This window comes from Oncorhynchus kisutch, linkage group LG17, assembly GCF_002021735.2.
Source record: "Oncorhynchus kisutch isolate 150728-3 linkage group LG17, Okis_V2, whole genome shotgun sequence".
Taxonomy (NCBI): Eukaryota; Metazoa; Chordata; class Actinopteri; order Salmoniformes; family Salmonidae; genus Oncorhynchus; species Oncorhynchus kisutch.
In genome coordinates, this window is record NC_034190.2 from 38,942,097 (window position 1) to 38,966,496 (window position 24,400).

Genomic DNA, 24,400 nt, shown 5'->3' on the forward strand with positions numbered 1-24,400 from the left:
GTCATACACACACGCACGCACACACGCACACACACACACACACACACACACACACACACACACACACACACACACACACACACACACACACACACACACACACACACACACACACACACACACACACACACACACACACACACACACACACACACACAAACATACACACACACACACACACACACACACACACACACACACCCTCTCTCTCTCTCTCTCTCTGTCTGACATGTCTGACACATGCTCAAACACCCTGCTGAAAAAAACAGCTTAGACTAGCATACATTTCAAGGGGGTCCATGCTGGTCTATGCTGGTCAATGCTGGTCAGATGCTGGCCAAGCTGGTCCTACAATCTGCATTCAGAAAGACTGCCAGGGATAAAAAAAAAGACTAATGAATGAGACTACCTAAATCAGGGGTGTCAATCTCATTCCACGGAGGGCCCAATGTCTGCGGGTTTTTGGTTTTTCCTTTCAATTAAGAGTTGGACAACCAGGTGAGTTCCTTACTAATTAGTGATCTTAATTCGTCAATCAAGTACAAGGGTGGAGCAAAAACCAGCAGACACTCGGCTCTCCGTGGAATGAGTTTGACACGTCACCAAAACCATCTAAACTGGAATAACCATTTCAGTAACAGAATGGATTTGTTTAGAAAAAATCATGTTATTCATCTTTGTGTAGCATAAGATAAATTAACGTTTTAATTAGTGAATCTATATACACTACCATTCAAAAGTTTGGGGTCACTTAGAAATGTCCTTCTTTTTTGAAAGAAAAGCATGTTTTCTGTCCACTAAAATAACATAAAATTGATCAGAAATACAGTGTAGACATTGTTAATGTTCTAAATGACTATTGTAGCTGGAAATATCTACATAGGCATACAGAGGCCCATTATCAGCAACTATCACTCCTGTGTTCCAATGGCACGTTGTGTTAGCTAATCCAAGTGTATCATATTAAAAGGCTAATTAATAATTAGAAAATCCTTTTGCAATTATGTTAGAACAGCTGAAAACTGTTGATCTGATTAAAGAAGCAATACAACTGGCCTTCTTTAGACTAGTTGAGTATATGGGGCATCAGCATTTGTGGGTTCGATTACAGGCTCAAAATGGACAGAAACAAATACATTTCTCCTGAAACTCGTCAGTCTATTCTTGTTCTGAGAAATGAAGGCTATTCCATGCTAGAAATTACCAAGAAACGTACAATGCTGTGTACTACTCCCTTCACAGAAAACGCAAACTGGCCCTAACCAGAATAGAAAGAGGAGTGGGAGGCCCCGGTGCACAACTGAGCAGGAGGACAAGTACATTAGAGTGTCTAGTTTGAGAAACAGACACCTCACAAGTCCTCAACTGGCAGCTTCATTAAATAGTACCTGCAAAACACCAGTCTCAATGTCAACAGTGAAGAGGCGACTCCGGGATGCTTGCCTTCTAGGCAGAGTTCCTCTTTCCAGTGTCTGTGTTCTTTTGCCCATCTTAATCTTTTATTTTTATTGGCCAGTCTGAGATATGGCTTTTTCCTTGCAGCTCTGCCTAGAAGGCCAGCATCCCGGAGTCGCCTCTTCTTTTTTATACAGTTTGTACAAGATGTCACGACTTCCGCCGAAGTCGGTCCCTCTCCTTCTTCAGGCGGTGTTCGGCAGTCGACGTCACCAACCTTCTAGCCATCACGGATCCATTTTTCATTTTCCATTGGTTTTGTCTTGTCTTCCTTAACACCTGATTCCAATCCCATCAATTACATGTTGTGTATTTAACCCTCTGTTTCCCCTCATGTCCTTGTCGGAGATTGTTTGATTGTATGTTTGTGCAAGTTATGTGTTGGTGCGCGACGAGTTTTGTACCCACTTTGATTATTTTTATATTTTTGTTTTGGAGTTTTGTTAACTTTTATTAAACGACTCCGTTTATACCAAGTTCGTTGCCACCTATACACGCACCCATTACAGAATCTCCGACCCTCTATGGAGTCAGCAGGAGAAAGTACCCCGGCCATAGAGGTGAATGAGCGGGTCCAGGAGCATGCAGTAATACTTTACCATCTTGGTGCAACTATGGACCACGTTGTCCAGAGAATGGACCGCTGGGAGAGACAGGGAGTTCTTCCAGTGTCTCCACCAGCACAACCGGGGTCTCCCCTGAGTGCCCCTTTCCCCCCTGAACCCAGTGGGATCCGTCTCTCCTTGCCACAGGAGTACGACGGGAGTGATGCCAACTCCTTCAATTAAACCTCTATCTGGCCATGGTCCACCCAGCTCGATTGGACCATGAGAGGGTGTCCGCACTCGTCTTGTGCCTCACCAGGAAAGCCCTGGAGTGGGCCAACGCCTTGTGGAGAGAGGGAGATGCGGTGTTGGACCATTTTGAGGAGTTCACCTGCCGTTTTCGGGCAGTCTTCGACAACCTGCCCGAGGGCAGAGCGGCGGGTGAGCGCCTCTACCATCTGAGGCAGGAGACGAGGAGCGCCCAGGACTTTGCCCTGGAGTTTAGAACCCTGGCTGCCGGCGCGGGATGGAACAACAGTGCCCTGATCGACCACTACTGCTGCAGTCTGGGCGAGGACGTCCGTCGGGAGCTGGCCAGCTGAGACACCAACCTCACTTTCGACCAGCTGGTGGACCTGTCCATCCGGCTGGACAACCTGCTGGCTACTCGCGGACGTCCAGATCGGGGTCTGATGGTTCCATCCTCCTGCACCCCCTCTCCGATACCCATGGAGCTGGGAGGGGCGGTGCGCATGGAGACCGGAGGGGGTTTCCGCTCATGTGGCTGCAGAGGTCACACTGCTGGTCAGTGCCGGGTTGGTTCCTCTGGGAATCGAGGCAGCAGGCAGGGCGCTCTGGCCTCACCCCAGGTGAGCTGGCACCATTCTCACCCAACGTCCTCTGTTGCACATGTGTTTGTGTCTGTCACTTTTCCAGAGTTTTCCCCGCATTCCATGCATAAGGCGCTCTTAGATTCAGGTGCGGCTGGGAATTTCATTGATAGAGCGTTAGCTCATAGTTTAGGGACCCCCATTGTTCCCGTGGATGTGCCCTTCCCCATTCATGCCTTAGATAGTCAACCATTAGGGTCAGGGTTAATTAGGGAGGTCACCGCTCCTTTGGGCATGGTGAATCAGGGGGGTCACACAGAGAAAATAGGTATTTTCCTTATTGACTCTCCTGCGTTTCCCGTGGTGCTGGGCCTATCCAGGTTAGCTTGTCTACCGGGGTCTAAATCAGATCACGGAGTGGTATAGTTACCCGCTACTGCTCATAGCCATAGCGATAGAGTCAATGCACGTGGCACGCTTCTTCACCAAACTAGATCTCAGGAACGCTTACAATCTGGTGCGTATCCGAGAGGGAGACGAGTGGAAGACGGCTTTCAGTACCATCTCTAGGCACTATGAGTACCTCGTCATGCCGTATGGGTTGATGAATGCGCCATCAGTCTTCCAAGCTTTTGTAGACAAGATTTTCAGGGACCTGCACGGGCAGGGTGTAGTGGTGTATATTGAAGACATTTTGATATACTCCGCTACACGCGCCGAGCATGTGTCCCTGGTGCGCAAAGTGCTTGGTCGCCTGTTGGAGCATGACCTGTAGGTCAAGGCTGAGAAATACCTGTTCTTCCAACAGTCAGTCTCCTTCCTAGGGTATCGCATTTCCACATCAGGGGTGGAGATGGAGAGTGACCGTATTACAGCCGTGTGTAATTTGCCGACTCCCACCACGGTAAAGGAGGTGCAGCAATTCTTAGGGTTTGCCAACTACTACCGGAGGTTTATCCAAGGTTTTGGTCAGGTAGCCGCTCCCATTACTTCACTGCTGAAGGGGGGCTCGGTGCGCTTGCAGTGGACACCTGAGGCGGACAGGGTCCCTCTTTTGGCATTCATAGTGGAGGTGGACACGTCCGAGGCTGGGATAGGAGCTGTGCTCTCTCAGCGCTCGGGTACGCCACTGAAGCTCCACTCTTGTGCCTTCTTCCTGAAGAAGCTCAGCCCGGTGGAGCGAAACTATGAAGTGGGGGGGCCCGGGAGTTGTTGGCTGTCGTCAAGGCCCTGAAGGCGTGGAGAAATTGGCTTGAGGGGGCTAGACACCCCTTTCTCATCTGGACTGACCACCGCAATCTGGAGTTCATCCGGGCGGCGAGGAGACTGAACTCTCGCCAGGCAAGGTGGGCCATGTTTTTCACTAGTTTTGTGTTTACCCTTTCTTATAGACCAGGCTCCCAGAACATTAAGGAAGATGCATTGTCCCAGGCTGTATGACACAGAGGAGCGGCCCATGGATCCCACTCCCATACTCCCCGCCTCTTGTTTGTTGGCGCTGGTATTGTGGGAGCTGGACGCAGTCATTGAGCGGGCGTCACGTGCAGAGCCCGCTCCCCCTCAGTGTCCAGCTGGGCGTCTCCCCCTCAGTGTCCAGCTGTCCGCGACCGGCTGATCTATTGGGCCCACATGTCACCCTCCTCTGGTCGTCCTGGGATCGGTCGGACGGTGCGCTGTCTTAGTGGGAAGTACTGGTGGCCCACTTTAGCAACGACATGAGGGTTTATGTTTCCTCCTGCTCATTGTGCGCTCAGTGCAAGGCTCCTAGACACCTTCCCAGAGGTAAGTTACAACCCTTACCCGTTCCACAATGGCCGTGGTCGCACCTGTCGTGGATTTCCTAACCGATCTTCCACCTTCACATGGTAACACCACGATCCTGGTCGTTGTGGATCATTTTTCTAAGTCCTGTCGTCTCCTCACTTTGCCCGGTCTCCCTACGGCCCTACAAACTGTGGAGCCCCTGTTTACACACGTCTTCTGGCACTATGGAGTGCCTGAGAATATAGTGTCTGATCGGGGTCCCCAGTTCACGTCAAGGGTCTGGAAGGCATCATGGAACGTCTGGGGGTCTCGGTCAGCCTTACCTCAGGTTTTCACCCCGAGAGTAACGGGCAGGTGGAGAGAGTTAACCAGGATGTGGGTAGGTTTCTGAGGTCTTATTGCCAGGACCATCCGGAGGAGTGGGCGAAATTCGTGCCCTGGGCAGATATGGCCCAGAACTCACTACGCCACTCCTCCACTAACCTTTCTCCCTTCCAGTGTGTTTGGGGTATCAGCCGGTTCTGGCTCTTTGGCATCAGAGTCAGACCGAGGATCCTGTGGTGGACGACTGGTTCCGGCACGCGGAGGAAACATGGGACGCCGCCCATGTCCACCTTCAGCGCTCCGTACTGCGCCAGAAAGTTGCCGCAGACCGTCACCCCAGTGAGGCCCCGGTGTTCGCACCGGGGGACAGGGTCTGGCTCTCGACCCGAAACCTGCCTCTCCGCCTGCCCTGTCGGAAACTGGGTCGATCTAACTTCAGCTGGCTAGCTAAGAGCAAGCTTTAACTAGCAATACAAACAGATTGTCATAGCTAGCTAAAGTTAACTGATTAGTTCAATGTTAGCTAGCTAACATTAGGCTATAACTAGCAATGCAAAATGGCATTCTGAGAAAACATCACTAACGTTACACACACTTCCTACACATAAGTTAATGTTAGCTAGCTAGCCAGCCACCTAACCACAGCTAACATTAGCTAGCTAACAGCAAGCTTTAACTTGGGATCTTTTGTTTAGACATGTCACGTTAACGTTAGCTAGCTAGCTAAAATATTATAATCTCAATCCATAGAGTAACATTACTAGCAATACAAACCGATTGTCATAGCAAGCTAAAGTTAACCAAATAACGTTTGGCTTATTGTTAGTTAACAAGCCAGCCATCGAACTCCAGCTGGCTAGCTAACAGCAAGCCTAAGCTTGCAATGAAAACAACCTTCAGACCAAATTAGAAACATAATCCCTGAATATGTAGCTAGATTCTTACCTGTATACATGGATGAAAGCTTCACGGCAGACTGCAACCCCTTTTATAAGACATCCTGTGTCGTTTCCGTTTAGTTTGCACAGCTTGTTTGGCCTGTTGTGTTCCACTGATTTCAAAACGTGTTATGAAATGAGAGTCAGTCTAGCATGGCCCTATCGTCGTCCATCACAACTTTTTCCCACTGACCTTTGTCAATAGCGACTGATAAATTCAGGGCAGTAAATGTTATTGAGAGCAGTAGCAACATATTTGCAGTTCTCCATGGGTAACATAATATCTTTTGAAAAAACTGCAGTGGAAAGGATTATTTACGCATTTCGAGCAGCTCATTTTATAGACACAATATGCAACGCAGACCAATCCAAACTCATCTCTCAGTATGTCCAGCTCACTCATTATCTCAGCCAATCATGGCTAGTGCGAAGGTTGCTGACTTTTTCTGTGATTAAACCAACTAGGCTCATAATTTAACAATTTCATTCGTATTTACAGATGACATACACATTTGATATTAAGGCACATGAAAGTTCACATGTTCGAGAAAGCATTTCTGCCAAAAAACGCATTTTGTTAAAAAATGTTTTTTTTTTTACTTTCAAAAGGCTCTCCTGTGAAGTTGTGACTTGTGACATACACCTAGTTTCCTGAATCGGGTCACATTTTAGAACAAGACTAACGTAACAAAATGAGGGGTCTGAATACTTTCCGAATGCACTGGACACTCCCTGAACTGGATATAAAATGACAGTGCAGGATAAAGTGGCTGATTTTAAGAAACATACCTGATGGCCATCTGTGACATATCTCAGGTGTGTCTTTACTTCGCAAAATAAATTTTGTGTGTACACCCTTATTGATATCACTTGTTAAATCCACTTCAGTCAGTGTAGATGAAGGGGAGGAGACAGGTTAAAGAAGGAATTTTAAGGCTCGAGACAATTGAGACATGGATTGTGTATGTGTGCCATTCAGAAAGTGAATGGGCAAGACAAAATATTTAAGTGCCAGGCGCACCAGTTTATGTCAAGAACTGCAACGCTGCTGGGTTTTTCACGCTCAACATGTGTATCAAGAATGGTCCACCACCCCAAGGACATCCAGCCAACTTGACACAATTGTGGGACGCATTGGCCTCAACGTGTGCCAGCATCCCCGTGGAATGCTTTGGACACCTTGTAGAGTCCATGCCCTGACAAATTGAGGCTATTCTGAGGGCAAAAGGAGGGGTGAAACTCAATATTTGGAAGGTGTCCTTAATGTTTTGTACACTCAGCTAGTGAGGTAGTCACTGGGCGGCCCTGCGGCTTGATGATGGCATGCTGGGCTAAGGAGAGTGATTCTTCTCGTCACCCCGGTAAGAGCCACACCACAGCCCTTGTGGACTCCGGGAGTAGGGTGACCCTGATTCGACCTGACATCACCCAGTCCAGTTTCAGCAAGCTTGTAGAACTGCTTTCTTTGGTGAAAGAAAATTAGATTCCTATATACTGTATGAGAACATCATGTTCAAATGCAACATTATTTGAGTGACAGAGAGAATTAACATGAGGAGCCATGTTGAGAAGGCATCACTTACTATAGATTATAACCCAAAGTTGACTGTCTATTTTACCAGGGGCCATCGCCACTCATAGATTGTCTCTTCAAAGTGAAACACAATGTAAAACAAAAAGCTCTAGGTCTTTTAATGAGGTGTTCATTTTGTGTCAGTTCCCAATGTCAACAAATTGTGCTGTTGGTAAAGGATGTCTTCATAGTGCCAGCGTGAATTGACATACAGTTGAAGTCTGAAGTTTACATACACCTTAGCCAAATACATTTAAACTCAGTTTTCACAATTCCTGACATTTAATCCTAGTAAAAATTCCCTGTCAGTTAGGATCACCACTTTATTTTAAGAATGTGAAACGTCAGAATAATAGTAAAGAGAATAATTTATTTCAGCTTTAATTTCTTTCATCACATTCCCAGTGGTTCGGAAGTTTACATACACTCAATTAGTATTTGGTAGCATTGCCTTTAAATTGTTAAACGTTTCGAGTAGCCTTCCACAAGCTTCCCACAATAAGTTGGGTGAATTTTGGCGCATTGCTCCTGACAGAGCTGGTGTAACTGAGTCAGGTTTGTAGGTCTCCTTGATCGCGCACGCGATCAAATTGAGGTCTGGGCTTTGTGATGGCCACTCCAATGCATTGACTTTGTTGTCCTTAAGCCATTTTGCCACAACTTTGGAAGTATGTTTGGATCATTGTCCATTTGGAAGATCCATTTGCCACCAAGCTTTAACTTCCTGACTGATGTCTTGAGATGTTGCTTCAATATATCCACATAATATTCCATCCTCATGAAGCCATCTATTTTGTGAAGTGCACCAGTCCCTCCTGCAGCAAAGCACCCCCACAACATGATGCTGCCACCCCTGTGCTTCACTGTTGGGATGGTGTTCTTCGGCTTGCCAGCTTCCCCCTTTTTCCTCCAAACATAACGATGGTCATTATGGCCAAACAGTTCTATTTTTGTTTCATCAGACCAGAGGACATTTCTCCAAAAAGTCCAATCTTTCTCCCCATGTGCAGTTGCAAACCGTAGTCTGGCATTTCTTTTGCGGGTTTTGGAGCAGTGGTTTCTTCTTTGCTGAGCGGCCTTTCAGGTTATGTCGATATAGGACTCGTTTTACTGTGGATACAGATACTTTTGTACCTGTTTCCTCCAGCATCTTCACAAGGTCATTTGCTGTTGTCCTGGGATTGATTTGCACTTTTTGCACCAAAGTACGTTCATCTCTAGGAGACAGAACGCGTATCCCTCCTGAGCGGTATGTCGGCTGCGTGGTCACAGGAAATTGGAAATTTCAGCCAGCTGGAGTTCTTGGCTGATTTCTTTTGATCATCCCATGATGTCAAGCAAAGAGGCATTGAGTTTGAAGGTAGGCCTTGAAATACATCCACAGATACACCTCCAATTGACTCAAATTATGTCAATTAGCCTATCAGAAGCTTCTAAAGCCATGACATAATTTTCTGGAATTCTCCAAGCTGTTGAAAGGCACAGTCAACTTGGTGTATGTAAACCCCTGACCCACTGGAATTGTGATACAGTGAATTTTAAGTTAAATCATCTGTCTGTAAACAATTGTTGGAAAAATGACTTGTGTCATGCACAAAGTAGATGTCCTAACTAACTTTCCAAAACTTTAACAAGAAATTTGTGGAGTTCTTGGAAAATGAGTTTTAATGTCTCCAACCTAAGTGTATGTAAACTTCCGACTTCAACTGTAGGTAGGAGTGAAGTGACTATGTATAGATAATAAACAGCGAGTAGCAGCAGTGTATAAAACAAATGGGGGAGGGGGGTGTCAACGTAATAGTCTGGTGGCCATTTGATTAATTGTTCAGCAGTCCTTTGGCTTGGGGGTAGAAGCTTTTAAGGAGCGTTTTGGTCCTAGACTTGAAGTCTGATAATTTTATGGGTTTTCCTCTGACACCGCCTGGTATATAGGTCCTGGAATTGCAGGAAGCTTGGCCCCAGTGATGTACTGGGCCGTACGCATTACCCTCTGTAGCGCCTTATGCAGGGTAGTGTGCATACGTCCCAGTACATCACTGGGACAAAGCTTCCTGTAATCGATGACCTATATCATAGGCGGTGTCAGAGGAAAGCCCATAAAATTGTCAGACTCCATTCACCCAAGTCATAGACTGTTTTCTCCATCACTCTCCTCTTGACATTCTCTCAACAAGCTTCACCTGGAATGCTTTGTTGGCTGCTTTTCCTTCACTCTGCGGTCCAACACATACCAAGTCCTCTCAATTGGGTTGAGGTCGGAGGATTGTGGGGGCCAGGTCATCTGATGCAGCACTCCATCACTCTCCTTCTAGGTCAAATAGCACTTACACAGCCTGGAGGTGTGTTGGGTCATTGTCCTGTTGAAAAACAAATGTCCCACTAAGCAGCAGGTAGCCTAGTGGTTAGAGTGTTAGACTAGTATCAAAATGTTGCAAGATCGAATCCCCAAGCTGACAAGGTAAATATCTGTCCTTCTGCCCCTGAACAAGGCAGTTAACCCACTGTTCCTAGGCCGTCATTGAAAATAAGAATTTGATCTTAACTGACTTGCCTAGTTAAATAAAGGTAAAATAAAACATGAAAAAAGAATAAATAAGTGCAAACCAGATGGGATGGCGTATCGCTGCAGAATGCTGTGGTACCCATGCTGGTTAAGTATGCCTTGAATTCTAAATAAATCACAGACAGTGTCACCAGCAAAGTACCATCACACGTCCTCCATGCTTCATGGTGGGCACCACACGTGGAGATCTTCCGTTCACCTATTCTGCGTCTCACTAAGACACAGTGGTTGGAACCAAAAATCTTAAATTTGGTCTCATCAGACCACCGGTCTAATGTCCATTGCTCGTGTTTATTGGCCCAAGCAAGTCTCTTCTTATTATTGGTTTCCTTTAGTCGTGGTTTCTTTGCAGCAATTTAACCATGAAGACCTGATTCACACAGTTTCCTTTGAACAGTTGATGTTGAGAGTCTGTTACTTGAACTCTGTGAAGCATTTCTTTGGGTTGCAATTTCTGAGGTGCAGTTAACTATAATGGACTTATCCTCTGCAGCAGAGATAACTCTGGGTCTTCCTTCCCTGTGGCAGTCCTCATGAGAGCCAGTTTCATCATAGCGCTTGATGGTTTTTGCGAAGGCACTTGAAGAAACTTTCGAAGGTCTGGAAATTTCGGCATTGACTGACCTTCATGTCTTAAAGTAATGATGGACTGTCATTTCTCTTTGCTAATTTGAGCTGTTCTTCCCATAATATGGACCTGGTCTTTCGGTATACCACCCCTACCTTGTCACAACACAACTGATTGGTTCAAAACGCATTAAGAAGGAAAGAAATTCCATAAATTAACTTTTAACCTGTTAATTAAAATGGATTCCATGTGACTTCCTCATGAAGCTGGTTGAGATAATGCCAAGTGTGTGCAAAGCTGTCATCAAGGCAAAGGGTGGCTACTTTGAAGAATCTCAAATATAAAATATATTTTGATTTGTTTAACACTTTTTTTCGTTACTACGTGATTCCATGTGTTATTTCATAGTTTTGATGTCTTCACTGTTATTCTTCAATGTACAAAATAGTAAAAATAAAGAAAAACCCTTGAATGAGTAGGTGTGTCAACTTTTGACTGGTACTGTAAGTATTCACACCCCTGACGCACTACTTTGTTTAAGCACCTTTGGAAGCCATTACAGTTGTGAGTCTTTCTGGGTAAGTCTAAGAGCTTTCCACACCTGGATTGTGCAACATTTGCACATTATTATTTTTACAATTCTTCAAGCTCTGTCAAATTGGTTGTCGATCATTGCTAGACAATCATTTACAGATCATGCTTTAGATGTTTAAGTAGATTTAAGTCAACTGTATCTTGGCCACTCAGGAACATTTACTGTCTTCTTGGTAAGCAACACCAGTGTAGATTTGTCCTTGTTTTAGGTTATTGTCCTGCTGAACTGTGAATTAATCTCCCAGTGCCTGATGGAAACCAGACTGAACCATGTTTTCCTCTAGGATTTTGCTTGTGCTTAGCTCATTCCGTTTCTTTTTTTCTCTCCTGAAAAACTCCCCAGTTTACAAACATACCCATAATATGATGCAGCCACCACTGTGCTTCAAAATATGGAGAATGGTACTCAATAAGGGTGTTGTATTGGATTTGCCCCAAACATAACACTTTGTATTCAGGATAATAACTTTTTGAAGTATTGTTTTGGAATATTTTTATTTAATATTTTTTTATTGTGGTGTATCTACAATGTTGTTGATCCATCCTCAGTTTTCTCCCATCACAGCCACTCTGTAACTGTTTTAAAGTCACCATTGGCCTCAAATCCCTGAGTGGTTTCCTTCCTCTCCGGCAACTGATTCCAGATGCATGTATCTTTGTAGTGACTCGGTGTATTGATACACCATCCAAAGTGTAATTAATAACTTCACCATGCTCAAAGGGATATTCAATGTCTGATTATTTATTTTTTACCCATCCACAGTGCCTTGCAAAAGTATTCATCCCTCTTGGCATTTTTCCTATTTTATTGCATTACAACCTGTCATTTAAATGTATTTGTATTTCATGTAATGGACATACACAAAATAGTCCAAATTGGTAAAGTGAAATGAAAAAATAACTTGTTTAAAAAAATCAAAACTGAAAAGTGGTTCACCCCCTTTGCTATGAATCCCCAAAATAAGATCTGGTGAAACCAATTACCTTCAGAAGTGACATAATTAGTTAGATTGCACACAGGTGGAGTTTACTGAAGTGTCACATGATCTGTCACATGACCTGTTCTGAACAGCCCCAGAGTCTGCAACACCACTAAGCAAGGGCCACCACCAAGCAAGTGGCACCATGAAGACCAAGGAGCTCTCTAAACAGGTCGGGGACAAAGTTGTGGAGAAGTACAGATCAGGGTTGGGTTATAAAAAAATATCCAAAACATTGAACATCCCATGGAGCACCATTAAATCCCGTAATAAAAAATGTAAAGAATATGGCACCACAACAAACCTGCCAAGAGAGGGCCGCCCACCAAAACTCACAGACCAGGCAAGGAGGGCATTCATCAGAGAGGCAACAAAGAGACCAAAGATAACCCTGAAGGAGCTGCAAAGCTCCACAGCGTAGATTGGAGTATCTGGCATAGGACTTTAAGCTGTACACTCCACAGAGCTGGGCTTTACAGAAGAGTGGCCAGAAAAAAAGCCATTGCTTAAAGAAAAAAATAAGGAAACATGTTTGGTTTTCACCAAAAGGCATGGGGGAGACTCCCCAAAGATATGGAAGAAGGTACTCTGGTCAGATGAGACTAAAATTGAGCTTTTTGGCCATCAAGGAAAACTCTATGTCTGGCGCAAACCCGACACCTCTCATCATCACCCCGAGAACAGCATCCCCACATTGAAGCATGGTGGTGGCATTATCATGCTGTGGAGATGTTTTTAATCGGCAGGGACTGGGAGATTGGTCAGAATTGAAGGAATGATGGATGGCTCTAAATACAGGGACATTCTTGAGGGAAACCTGTTTCAGTCTTCCAGAGATTTGAGACTGGGACGGAGGTTCACCTTCACGCAGGACAATGACCCTAAACATAATGCTAAAGCCACACTCGGGTGGTTTAAGGGGAGACATTTAAATGTCTTAGAATGGCCTAGTCAAAGCCAAGACCTCAATCCAATTGAGAATCTATGGTATGACTTAAAGATTGCTGTACACGAGTGGAACGCATCCAACTTGAAGGAGCTGGAGCAGTTTTGCCTTGAAGAATGGGCAAAAATCCCAGTGGCTAGATGTGCCAAGCTTATAGAGACATACCCCAAGAGACTTGCAGCTGTATTTTCTGCAGAAGGGGGCTCTACAAAGTATTAACTTGGGGGGGGGGGTGAATAGTTATGCACATTATGCATGTTCTGTTTCTTTGTCTTATTTCTTGTTAATTTCACAATAAAACAGATTTTGCATCTTCAAAGTGGTAGACATGTTGTGTAAATCAAATGATACAAACCCCCCAAAATTCAATTTTAATTCCAGGTTGTAAGGTCACAAAATAGGAAAAATGCCAAGGGGGTGAATACTTTCGCAAGCACTGTACCAATAGATGCCCTTCTTTGTGAGGCATTGGAAAACCTCCCTACACTTTGTGGTTGAATATGTATTTCAAATTCACAGCTCGACTGAGGGACCTTACAATTATCTGTATGTGTTGGGTACAAAGATGAGGTAGTCATTCAAAAATCATGTTAAATACTATTATTGCACACAAAGTGTGTCCATGCAATCTATCATGTGACTTGTTAAGCACATTTTTACTCCTGAACTTATTTAGGCTTGCCATAACAAAAGGGTTGAATACTTATTGACTCAATTATTTATTAATTTGTTTAAAACAAATGAAAAACATAATTCCAATTTGAGATTATGGGGTATTGTGTGTAGACCAGTGACCAAACAATCTAAATGTAATCCCATTTTAAATGCAGGCTTTAACTCAACAACATTTGGAAAAAGTCAAGGGGTGTGAATACTTTCTGAAGGCACTCGGTTGCGTCTCACTATGGATGGCATTGCCTTTGACTTTATATTGCAGACATCTCTTCTCATTGAAATCCCTCCTTATCGGAACCAGAGGATATCCAATCCTGTTCAGGTGAACTTCTATGTGTGCAATGGCAAGAGGAAAAGGAGCCAGTACCAGCACTTCACCTACATGTCTGCCAATGGTAAACTCTCTTTCGTTCTGTCTGTCTCCAACTCTCTCTTTCTCTCTCTCTTTTTCTACCCAGCACCCTATCCCCTACTCCTCTTTTGTCTATCCTTGTCCTTTCATATCCCAGACCAATAAGAACACTTTGAGCACAATTTTTACATCTGAAGAAAAGAACACAAGCATTCTGTATTCCGTCTTTGGTGGTTTTCAAGCGAAGAACAAAGCGATGGTTTTTCAGTTATTCCCATTGTAAAAATGGATCTCCATAAAATATATTATTTTCCATACCTGCAGCTATAAGAACACTTGGAGTGGACTGCACAAGAGTGGAAAAGGGGAGCGGAACAGTGTTTTTTGAATAGCCAAACTGTTGCCAGACTAAATTAAAAACGCCACACCAGATCAAATGTAAAAAAAATAAACACTTCTAATTGCAGAGAAATTTAGTATCCAGTGGGTGGTTCAAAGCTCTGATTCAACTGCAGTCCCAGTCCTGTATGTGGGCGCTGACGTGCCTCAGTTGCTTTCCCCTCTGAAAGTGCAGCATTGTCCTCAGCCTCTGGTGAGAGTCAGAGAGGGGGGAGAGAGGGGACACTGGGCCTGGTCAGTGTCTCTTAAAGAGTTAGACTCAAGTCTCTTCATTAAACAAGCTGTCTGGACAGTGTCATGCCACACACTCTAGTAGTCTACACATTAGGTCCAGACAGCTAAACCTACAGTAAAAGGAGATTTGATATCCCTCCAAAAAAATATGTGGATTAAGCCTACACCTAATGAGATGGAAATTATTGTTATTATTGTTTTTTTTACTTGCATATATCAATCAAATCTGCAGAAGTACAAACATTTCTGTTATAGTACACTTACCCAGGCATTTCTAACAGTAAGCTTACAGTACAGCAACATCACAGATTGTTATTGCGGAGATGCTAAGGCACGCTCTCAGATTTTGTGGTAACACAAACATTGCACTCATCCTACTCATCTGTGTGTTGTGTCTGCGCATTAGTCTATCCTGTCGCTTGCAGACACACTTCCTCCTACTGGGTCTAAAATAGAAGCGGTTTGCTATGACTCTTCTCATCAGACTTCACCTTGTTCACTTGACAGCGGGCTCAGCAAGGCTGGGTGTTGCAGGATGTAAATTGGTTTCACTCGTTTTAGGTGTTCAAATCGAATGTAGTTTTTGATGCACGATAAATCTCAGGTTCAAAACCGGTGCTAACGGCCGGTTGTCAGTGGACTGCGGCATCAGCCATTTAACGAGATTGACCCGAGAATCATACAGGAGGAGATGTTATGTTCAACACATGTGGATCTTGTTGAAATGTAATGTTCAACACGATCCACACAGGAATTTGGTATTGGTAGCCAAGGGCTGGGAACTGAGAACAAGACGGTGGAGAAAGGGCCCTTCTGAACTCAACCATGGTCACCACAAGCATAATCATTGCAATCTTCAAAGCATTTTGCAGGCACCATTTTGTTTCAATACTGAGCCACGTCTTGAAATATTGGGGTTTGAAGGAGCAGTACATAGCATATTTGGTAAAACTGTTTATTGTGTGTTTTTTTGAGAGAGCAGTAATGTATCTCATGTTTGGGTACAGCATGAAACTTCTGCAGCAGCAACATATTTCATAATGCACGTTTATAGGATATTATTGCCGGGGTATGTTCCAAAGAAAATAGGCATTTTTATTGTAAAACCAGCTGGAAGTCTCTTGTGGTGATGATTCATCCCTTTTGTCTCCCTTTTTTCATTTTTGAATATTTTCAGCAGGGTGGAAAAGACACAGAGTCTCATTGATGAGAGTGTTTGTTTGGCTGTGGGTATCCTAGCCACAAACCCACCCACTCACTCACTTATTCACACACTCACTCACTCACTTATTCACTCACTCACTCAATCACCTATTCACTGACACTTCTCACTCACACTCACTCACTGACACTTGCTCACTCACTCACTCACCTTTTTAAATTTTTGAATATTTTCAGCAGGGTGGAAAAGACACAGAGTCTCATTGATGAGTGTTTGTTTGGCTGTGGGTATCCTAGCCACAAACCCACTCACTCACTCACACTCATTCACTCTCACTTATTCACTCACACACTCACTCACTTATTCACTCTCTCACTTATTCACTGACACTCACTCATGCACTGACACTTTCTCACTCACTCACTCACTCACTCACCCTCGACAGGAGATCGAACTGTATGTTTATTCATTTTCCTCCTTTTCCTCTCCTTTTTCTCCTTCTTTCAGTTCCAATTATAAAAATGGAGCCGAATGATGACTACGACCCCCCTCAGGTGTGTCCCCAGCGTGGCCCTGGCCTGGCGCTTCGCCCCAAGCCCTACTACACCCCACAGGTCATGACCTCCATTATACCCACAGAACTCCGGCCATGTGTGGGGGGCACCTACTCCGCCTGCCAACGGAGACTGGGAGGGAAGCCTTCCTCACTATCCTCCTCATCCTCCCCCAGCACCAGTCCCAAACGGCATGACCTGTCACCCACCACGCCCTTCTCCAAGTGCCTGTCAGCAGGCCCATCCCAGTCTCCGATCCCACATGTCTCCATCATCCAGGAGAGTTCTGGATGCTACCAGCCGCAATCTGTCCTCTACCCACCCAGTAGTGCCTCATCCTCACCAGGCTCACAGCCCTCCACCCCTGACACCAGCGGCCCAGAACCCCCTTTCTCCCCCACCCACTGCCTAACGCCGCCCCAGCCCATCAGTGGCAGCTCCAGCCCAGTGACCCAGTTCTCCAAAGTGCCAGAGAGAGGCAGCCGCTCGTCGAGCCCCACGCTGGCCATTAACATCAAACAGGAGCCAGAGGAACTGGACCAGATGTACCTAGATGATGGTGCGTTATTAATCATACACCTCTCCACATTATCCTAATGCACTGTGATAATTAAAGCCACCATTGAATCATACAGTAAATCATTTTTTGTATAACCAGCTGCTTAGAAGCTATGTAAATGCACACTTGATGTAATACTATGCTACTATCAGTCACTATTTACAGTAATTGCCTTCTCATGAACTTGGTGAGTAAGGCTTTTGTGATTAACACCCTCTGGTCCTTGTCCTCCCACTGCTATCAGGCGACTAGAACAGGGACTTACAGTTAAATCATAGAACCCTGGTAGGTCTATGGTTGAAATATCATACTTTGAAGCCACTGAATAATGGCCAGGCCTTTTAAAAGTCCACTGATAAAATAAACAACTCTCCTCTACCTCTTTTATTCCTCCCAAGCAGAGTGCAAGCTGGGGAATTTTAGAAACCCAGTTTTATGATCTCACTGGTCTGGGATTCCAGAATTCACAACCACTAAGGGTTCTGGGCTGTGTGCTGATTTGCAATAAATGGGATAAATGATCTTCCCTGGGGTTAGCTAGACAACAGTGCTGCCTGGCCCCATATCAATCACTGGGAGGAAACCATCCTTCAGACCTGGAGCTGGGATAGTCGCTAACCAGCAGCTATCAGCAGCAGTAAAAGTAGAGCTCTTTGATGTGATCTGCACCAGACCCCAGCTGAACTGAACTGAGCTCAAATGTCTGGCTGGGTTGGGCTGGGCCTTCCTAGCCCTGGTGGATTGGTTGTTATGCTGGAGCTACGCTCCAACCATTCTAATTGCCCCCTTCCTGCTGACAGTCTGGTTAAATAACACACTGACTGAAGTTCTGTTAGGCTGCTCTGTCTGTCTGGGGAAATCAAGCAGCAGAGCTTATGTTGTAGTAGGTTATTTACATCACTCCTCTAATAATCAAGTTATCACCAACCACATTTATCAGGAGTTGTGCTTCTCTTGTACACTTAGTGAACAATGGTAGATTTGGACCAGGAGTGGTATAATTACAGTAATGTGGACAGGAGTTTTGGCAAGGTTACATGTGGATTTGGACCAGGAGTGGTATAATTACAGTAATGTGGACAGGAGTTTTGGCACAGTTACATGTCGATTTGGATCAGGAGAGGTATAATTACAGTAATGTGGACAGGAGTTTTGGCAAGGTTACATGTGGATTTGGACCAGGAGTGGTATAATTACAGTAATGTGGACCAGAGTTTTGGCACGGTTACTTGTGGATATGGACCAGGAGAGGTATAATTACAGTAATGTGGACAGGAGTTTTGGCAAGGTTACATGTGGATTTGGACCAGGAGTGGTATAATTACAGTAATGTGGACAGGAGTTTTGGCACGGTTACATGTGGATTTGGACCAGGAGAAGTATAATTACAGTAATGTGGACAGGAGTTTTGGCACGGTTACTTGTGGATTTGGACCAGGAGAGGTATAATTACAGTAATGTGGACAGGAGTTTTGGCACGTTTACATGTGGATATGGACCAGGAGAGGTATAATTACAGTACTATGGACAGGAGTTTTGGCACGTTTACATGTGGATTTGGACCAGGAGAGGTATAATTACAGTAATGTGGACAGGAGTTTTGGCACGTTTACATGTCGATTTGGACCAGGAGAGGTATAATTACAGTAATGTAGACAGGAGTTTTGGCAAGGTTACATGTGGATTTGGACCAAGAGAGGTATAATTACAGTAATGTGGACAGGAGTTTTGGCACAGTTACATGTGGATTTGGACCAGGAGAGGTATAATTACAGTAATGTGGACAGGAGTTTTTGCACGGTTACATATGGATTTGAACCAGGAGAGGTATAATTACAGTAATGTGGACAGGAGTTTTGGCAAGGTTACATGTGGATTTGGACCAGGAGAGGTATAATTACAGTAATGTGGACAGGAGTTTTGGCATGGTTACATGTCGATTTGGATCAGGAGAGGTATAATTACAGTAATGTGGACAGGAGTTTTGGCAAGGTTACATGTGGATTTGGACCAGGAGTGGTATAATTACAGTAATGTGGACCAGAGTTTTGGCACGGTTACTTGTGGATATGGACCAGGAGAGGTATAATTACAGTAATGTGGACAGGAGTTTTGGCAAGGTTACATGTGGATTTGGACCAGGAGTGGTATAATTACAGTAATGTGGACAGGAGTTTTGGCACGGTTACATGTGGATTTGGACCAGGAGAGGTATAATTACAGTAATGTGGACAGGAGTTTTGGCACGGTTACTTGTGGATTTGGACCAGGAGAGGTATAATTACAGTAATGTGGACAGGAGTTTTGGAACGTTTACATGTGGATATGGACCAGGAGAGGTATAATTACAGTACTATGGACAGGAGTTTTGGCACGTTTACATGTGGATTTGGACCAGGAGAGGTATAATTACAGTAATGTGGACAGGAGTTTTGGCACGTTTACATGTCGATTTGGACCAGGAGAGGTATAATTACAGTAATGTAGACAGGAGTTTTGGCAAGGTTACATGTGGATTTGGACCAAGAGAGGTATAATTACAGTAATGTGGACAGGAGTTTTGGCACAGTTACATGTGGATTTGGACCAGGAGAGGTATAATTACAGTAATGTGGACAGGAGTTTTGGCACGGTTACATATGGATTTGAACCAGGAGAGGTATAATTACAGTAATGTGGACAGGAGTTTTGGCAAGGTTACATGTGGATTTGGACCAGGAGAGGTATAATTACAGTAATGTGGACAGGAGTTTTGGCACGGTTACATATGGATTTGAACCAGGAGAGGTATAATTACAGTAATGTGGACAGGAGTTTTGGCAAGGTTACATGTGGATTTGGAACAGGAGAGGTATAATTACATTAATGTGGACAGGAGTTTTGGCACGGTTACATGTGGATTTGGAACAGGAGAGGTATAACTACATTAATGTGGACAGGAGTTTTGGCACGGTTACATGTGGATTTGGACCAGGAGAGGTATAATTACAGTAATGTGGACAGGTTTAAAATGGTGTGAGACAGTGTATATATATTTTAATTTAACTAGGCAAGTCACACGGCCTAGGAACAGTGGGTTAACTTCCTTGTTCAGGGGCAGAAGGACAGATTTTAACCTTGTCAGTACCTTTCAGTTACTAGTCCAACGCTCTAATCACTAGGCCACCATGTCGCCCGATGTGAATATCCTAATGGAATGTCCATACGTTCAATTATAGTGTAAAACAAAGCTGTATACAACAGACCTCTAATGTTTTGAGCCCCATGCTTAATAACTGTCCTACCACACCACCAAAAGGTATCCCTGTCTTCCATCATCCCAGTATCTCCCTCACCGTGCTATCTTTTAACCTACAGTCTCAGGATCCCCCCTGTCTGTCTACCATTTCTCAGATTCTCCTGTAGGAGGCTCCAAACCTCTTTCTTCATGGAAACTCTGACTAGGCCACGTGGCTATAAAAGCTACTGACTGGAGCTTGTGCGGTTCTGGATGCTGCCTGAGCCTGCTGCCACTGTGGCCTGAGGCAGTGGAGGAATAGAGGACCAGGGCACATAGTGTACTGTTAAGTAAGTAAGTCACAGCTGAGAGCCAGGGGTAGTAGAGGAGAGAGACCCAAGGGAGAGGAGGGGAGGGAGGTTAAGGCTATAGCTTGAGATTGTGATTCCCTCAACATTTTGGTAAATATTCTCAACCTAAGGAAGGAAACAAAACCACTTTTACAGTTTTGGTTAGGAGATATGATGTGGCTTTTGGATTACCATGATCCAATATTGAATACCAACTGGTTTTATACTGTTCACAGAGAAGTAGCCAGTCAATGCTGCATTTCCAGATATTGACATGGAATGTTATCCGCACGGTAACATTTTTGCTCTCTCTCTCACTTGCCCTCCTTTCTCATATATATATATATATATTTTTAAGCCCTTCGCATATTTCAGTATTTCTCCATTGTTCAGGCAATTTTCATGTATAAAATACCTGGTTGGATAAGTGTTTTCATTGGCGTAATACAGGGTGACATGCTGAACTAACCGACTGCGCTCAGGAACTGACTAACAGTAATACAGCAGGAGCCCCAGCCCGCATGGGCCAAGAACATCTTGTGGCCTGGCCCAGCCATGTGGCCATCTTCTGGAGGATGTGTGTATACATGCGTGCATGTCCACCACCCTTCCTCACTGTTTCAGGGCTAATCTTTTTCTGTGAATATAAATAGGTTTTAAAGGTGGTAGTTAGCATGTTAGTGGACCGGTTGTCCTGTAGTATTGTGTTGACAGAAACACTCGTTATTGGCACGGTTGATGCTCTGGAACCCTTAATGAGGCTAACAGCACTGTTCTGCTAATTGTTTTGTGAATGGTGTGACTGACTTTGTTTTCCACCGTTCCTTCAGTAGCGGTCCTTGCCATTCACACAAGAAATTCCCATCTGGGTTGTTTGCTTTGAACAACACAGATTTTTTCAGTATGTCTCTATTGGAAGACTCTGTATTGATCATCATCATAGTAACCAGTTCCACATGCTACTGTCACTTTCATACGGGAGGCTATTTTTAATGTTTTGTTGAGGGCGAGGAGCCTGAATCATCCGTAAACATACACAGATCAACGGTTAGATTTTTTCAATTAGACCCCTCACATGAAATGTGGCAACAGAATGAAATGTAGTCCAAGGCAACAGACGTAAACAGACAACGGTGTGGGCTTGGTGGGGGTAAGCCATAGTGTTTTCTGCTTGTAGTCAGTGGGCCAGCTTGCTTTTGCAGAGTCAAAATGAACAGCACTGATTCAGAAAGGGGGACATTGTTCTTGTTACAGCGCTGTAGGATCTACCACCAACATAGTTGGTGTTAAACTCAACACTTATATTTAATAATCAATCCCAGATTTAGATTCATGTAAACTGCTGTCAATCTGTTTAAAATACAATGTTTTTACAGATGTGTATTTTCTATATTCAGCAGATATCTAGAACCTATTGAACCATATGTGGCATATTTCTGCAAATCTATTCAAACTCCGTAATCCATCCACCATGTTGGTCATCAAATGGGAAGGTGATGATATGGTGTGTCTGTTTCTGATGTATTAATGTCTCAGATTGATGTCTGACATCATGACTTGATGTATGTACTGTATGTATGGAGACGTTGGAGCACAACTCGTCCCTGGTTGTTTGAGTTTGGAAAAGGATATCCCATAACCTCCAGCTGCAGAGAAGGTTGATGCCAGATCAAATAGACGACTGACGGCCGGGCCAGTGGACTGAGTTCTGGGAAGAACACACGTGGCAGGGGTTGGGGAGAATAAAGTCAAAGGGTGGGGATTGAGGTGGGGATGTGGTTATTTCTTCACTTTGTGGTTAATGGCTATTTTTGAAAGGCCAAGTTATACACCTTGCTGCTGACAAAGACTAAGAAGTAGTGTGGGGCTCTGAAGATCATGTTGAAATTAAACTATGCACCTTGTGTATGCATTAGAAAATGTCATGATGTAAATTTGACTTGCAATGAACCTAAATAGAGTTGTTAAAGATTTCAATCAAATTCAAGCTGAGGCCTAGTATGGTACATTATCCCCACAGAAGCACAGATCTTCCATATGACTGAATGGGAATACTCCAAGGTCTCCCTTGAAAGATGGCTAGCCTGCTCTCCTAGCACATGCTTTGCTAATATTCGAAAGATGGCTAGCCTGCTCTCCTAGCACATGCTTTGCTAATATCTGAAAGATGGCTAGCCTGCTCTCCTAGCACATGCTTTGCTAATATTCGAAAGATGGCTAGCCTGCTCTCCTAGCACATGCTTTGCTAAGATCTGAAAGATGGCTAGCCTGCTCTCCTAGCACATGCTTTGCTAATATCTTAAAGATAGCTAGCCTGCTCTCCTAGCACATGCTTTGCTAATATCTGAAAGATGGCTAGCCTGCTCTCATGGCACATGCTTTGCTAATATCTGAAAGATGGCTAACCTGCTCTCCTAGCACATGCTTTGCTAATATATGAAAGATGGCTAGCCGCTCTCCTAGCACATGCTAATATATGAAAGATGGCTAGCCTGCTCTCCTAGCACATGCTAATATATGAAAGATGGCTAGCCTGCTCTCCTAGCACATGCTTTGCTAATATCTGAAAGATGACTAGCCTGCTCTCCTAGCACATGCTTTGCTAATATCTGAAAGATGGCTAGCCTGCTCTCCTAGCACATGGTAATATCTGAAAGATGGCTAGCCTGCTCTCCTAGCACATGCATTTGCTAATATCTGAAAGAAACTCTAGCCTGCTCTCCTAGCACATGCTAATATCTGAAAGATGGCTAGCCTGCTCTGCTAGCACATGCTTTGCTAATATCTGAAAGATGGCTAGCCTGCTCTCCTAGCACATGCTAATATCTGAAAGATGGCTAGCCTGCTCTCCTAGCACATGCTAATATCTGAAAGATGGCTAGCCTGCTCTCCTAGCACATGCTTTGCTAATATCTGAAAGATGGCTAGCATGCTTTCCTAGCACATTGCTTTGCTAATATCTGAAAGATGGGTTTGGAAATCGTCTGCTGGTGATGTATTACAAAGATAAAACCTTAAAGCACAGAAGTGAACTGTTGGAAACTGAATAGCCATTTTTTTCTAGATCCACTATTATGGCAGATCAAGAGGTGATTTAATGTACCTGAATAAAAATGCCATAATTCCACTAACAAGTATCTGCTCTTGCCAAGTTCCTCAATGAAGTCCTATCACATTGAAATACACGCCTGTCCTCAAAGACACATAATAGTGTGTGTCTGTGTGTTTCTATGACACACACGTATGAGAGCTCTACTCCGTCATTTAGCCAACACAGATCGTTTTCCTATTTCTTTATTAATAGCAGTCAATCAGCTGGCCAAACATGAACTTTATGTCTAGACAACTTGACGGCTCAGATTCAGGGACGTTTGTACTGTACTCTGTAGCCATAAGAAAAGAGCTTCCCTTACTATCAAAATTCAAGTGATTTGTCTTCGAAATCCCTGAACATGTTATGGAATGCCTCTTTCGTTTAGTTTATTGGTTGCTCACATGTATCGGTTTCTCACATTCACCTCTGTCCTCTGTACATTTATACCACCGGTTGTGATCATGTCAAATTAGTTTGACCTGCACATTGTTTGGACCACAAAGACTACTCTCTACCATGTAAACACCTCTGGGACCAGCCAAGCGCTGCTAGGAACACTCTGTCACTCTTATTGTGCAGGAAAGTAAGGGAGAAGGCTGAGAGGAAGTGGCTGTGTCTGGGCTGGTCCACAAAGGGAAGAGCTGTACCGCACCACAATAGATGAAAAAGCACCACCTCATTTTTTGGGAGGGAATCTCACAATTCCAGGCCCCAGCTCCTGGCT

General features: G+C 44.3%; 1 protein-coding gene across 1 annotated transcript in view; it reads left to right on the forward strand.

Moving 5' to 3' along the window:
• Positions 1-24,400, forward strand: part of LOC109907638 (nuclear factor of activated T-cells, cytoplasmic 1-like) — a 63,823-nt gene that overhangs the window by 29,538 nt on the left and 9,885 nt on the right. Inside the window, exons 8-9 of the mRNA XM_020505727.2 lie at positions 14,018-14,150; positions 16,410-17,015. Of these exons, the coding sequence (XP_020361316.1) occupies positions 14,018-14,150; positions 16,410-17,015 (739 nt within the window). The remainder of the gene's footprint in view (positions 1-14,017; positions 14,151-16,409; positions 17,016-24,400) is intronic.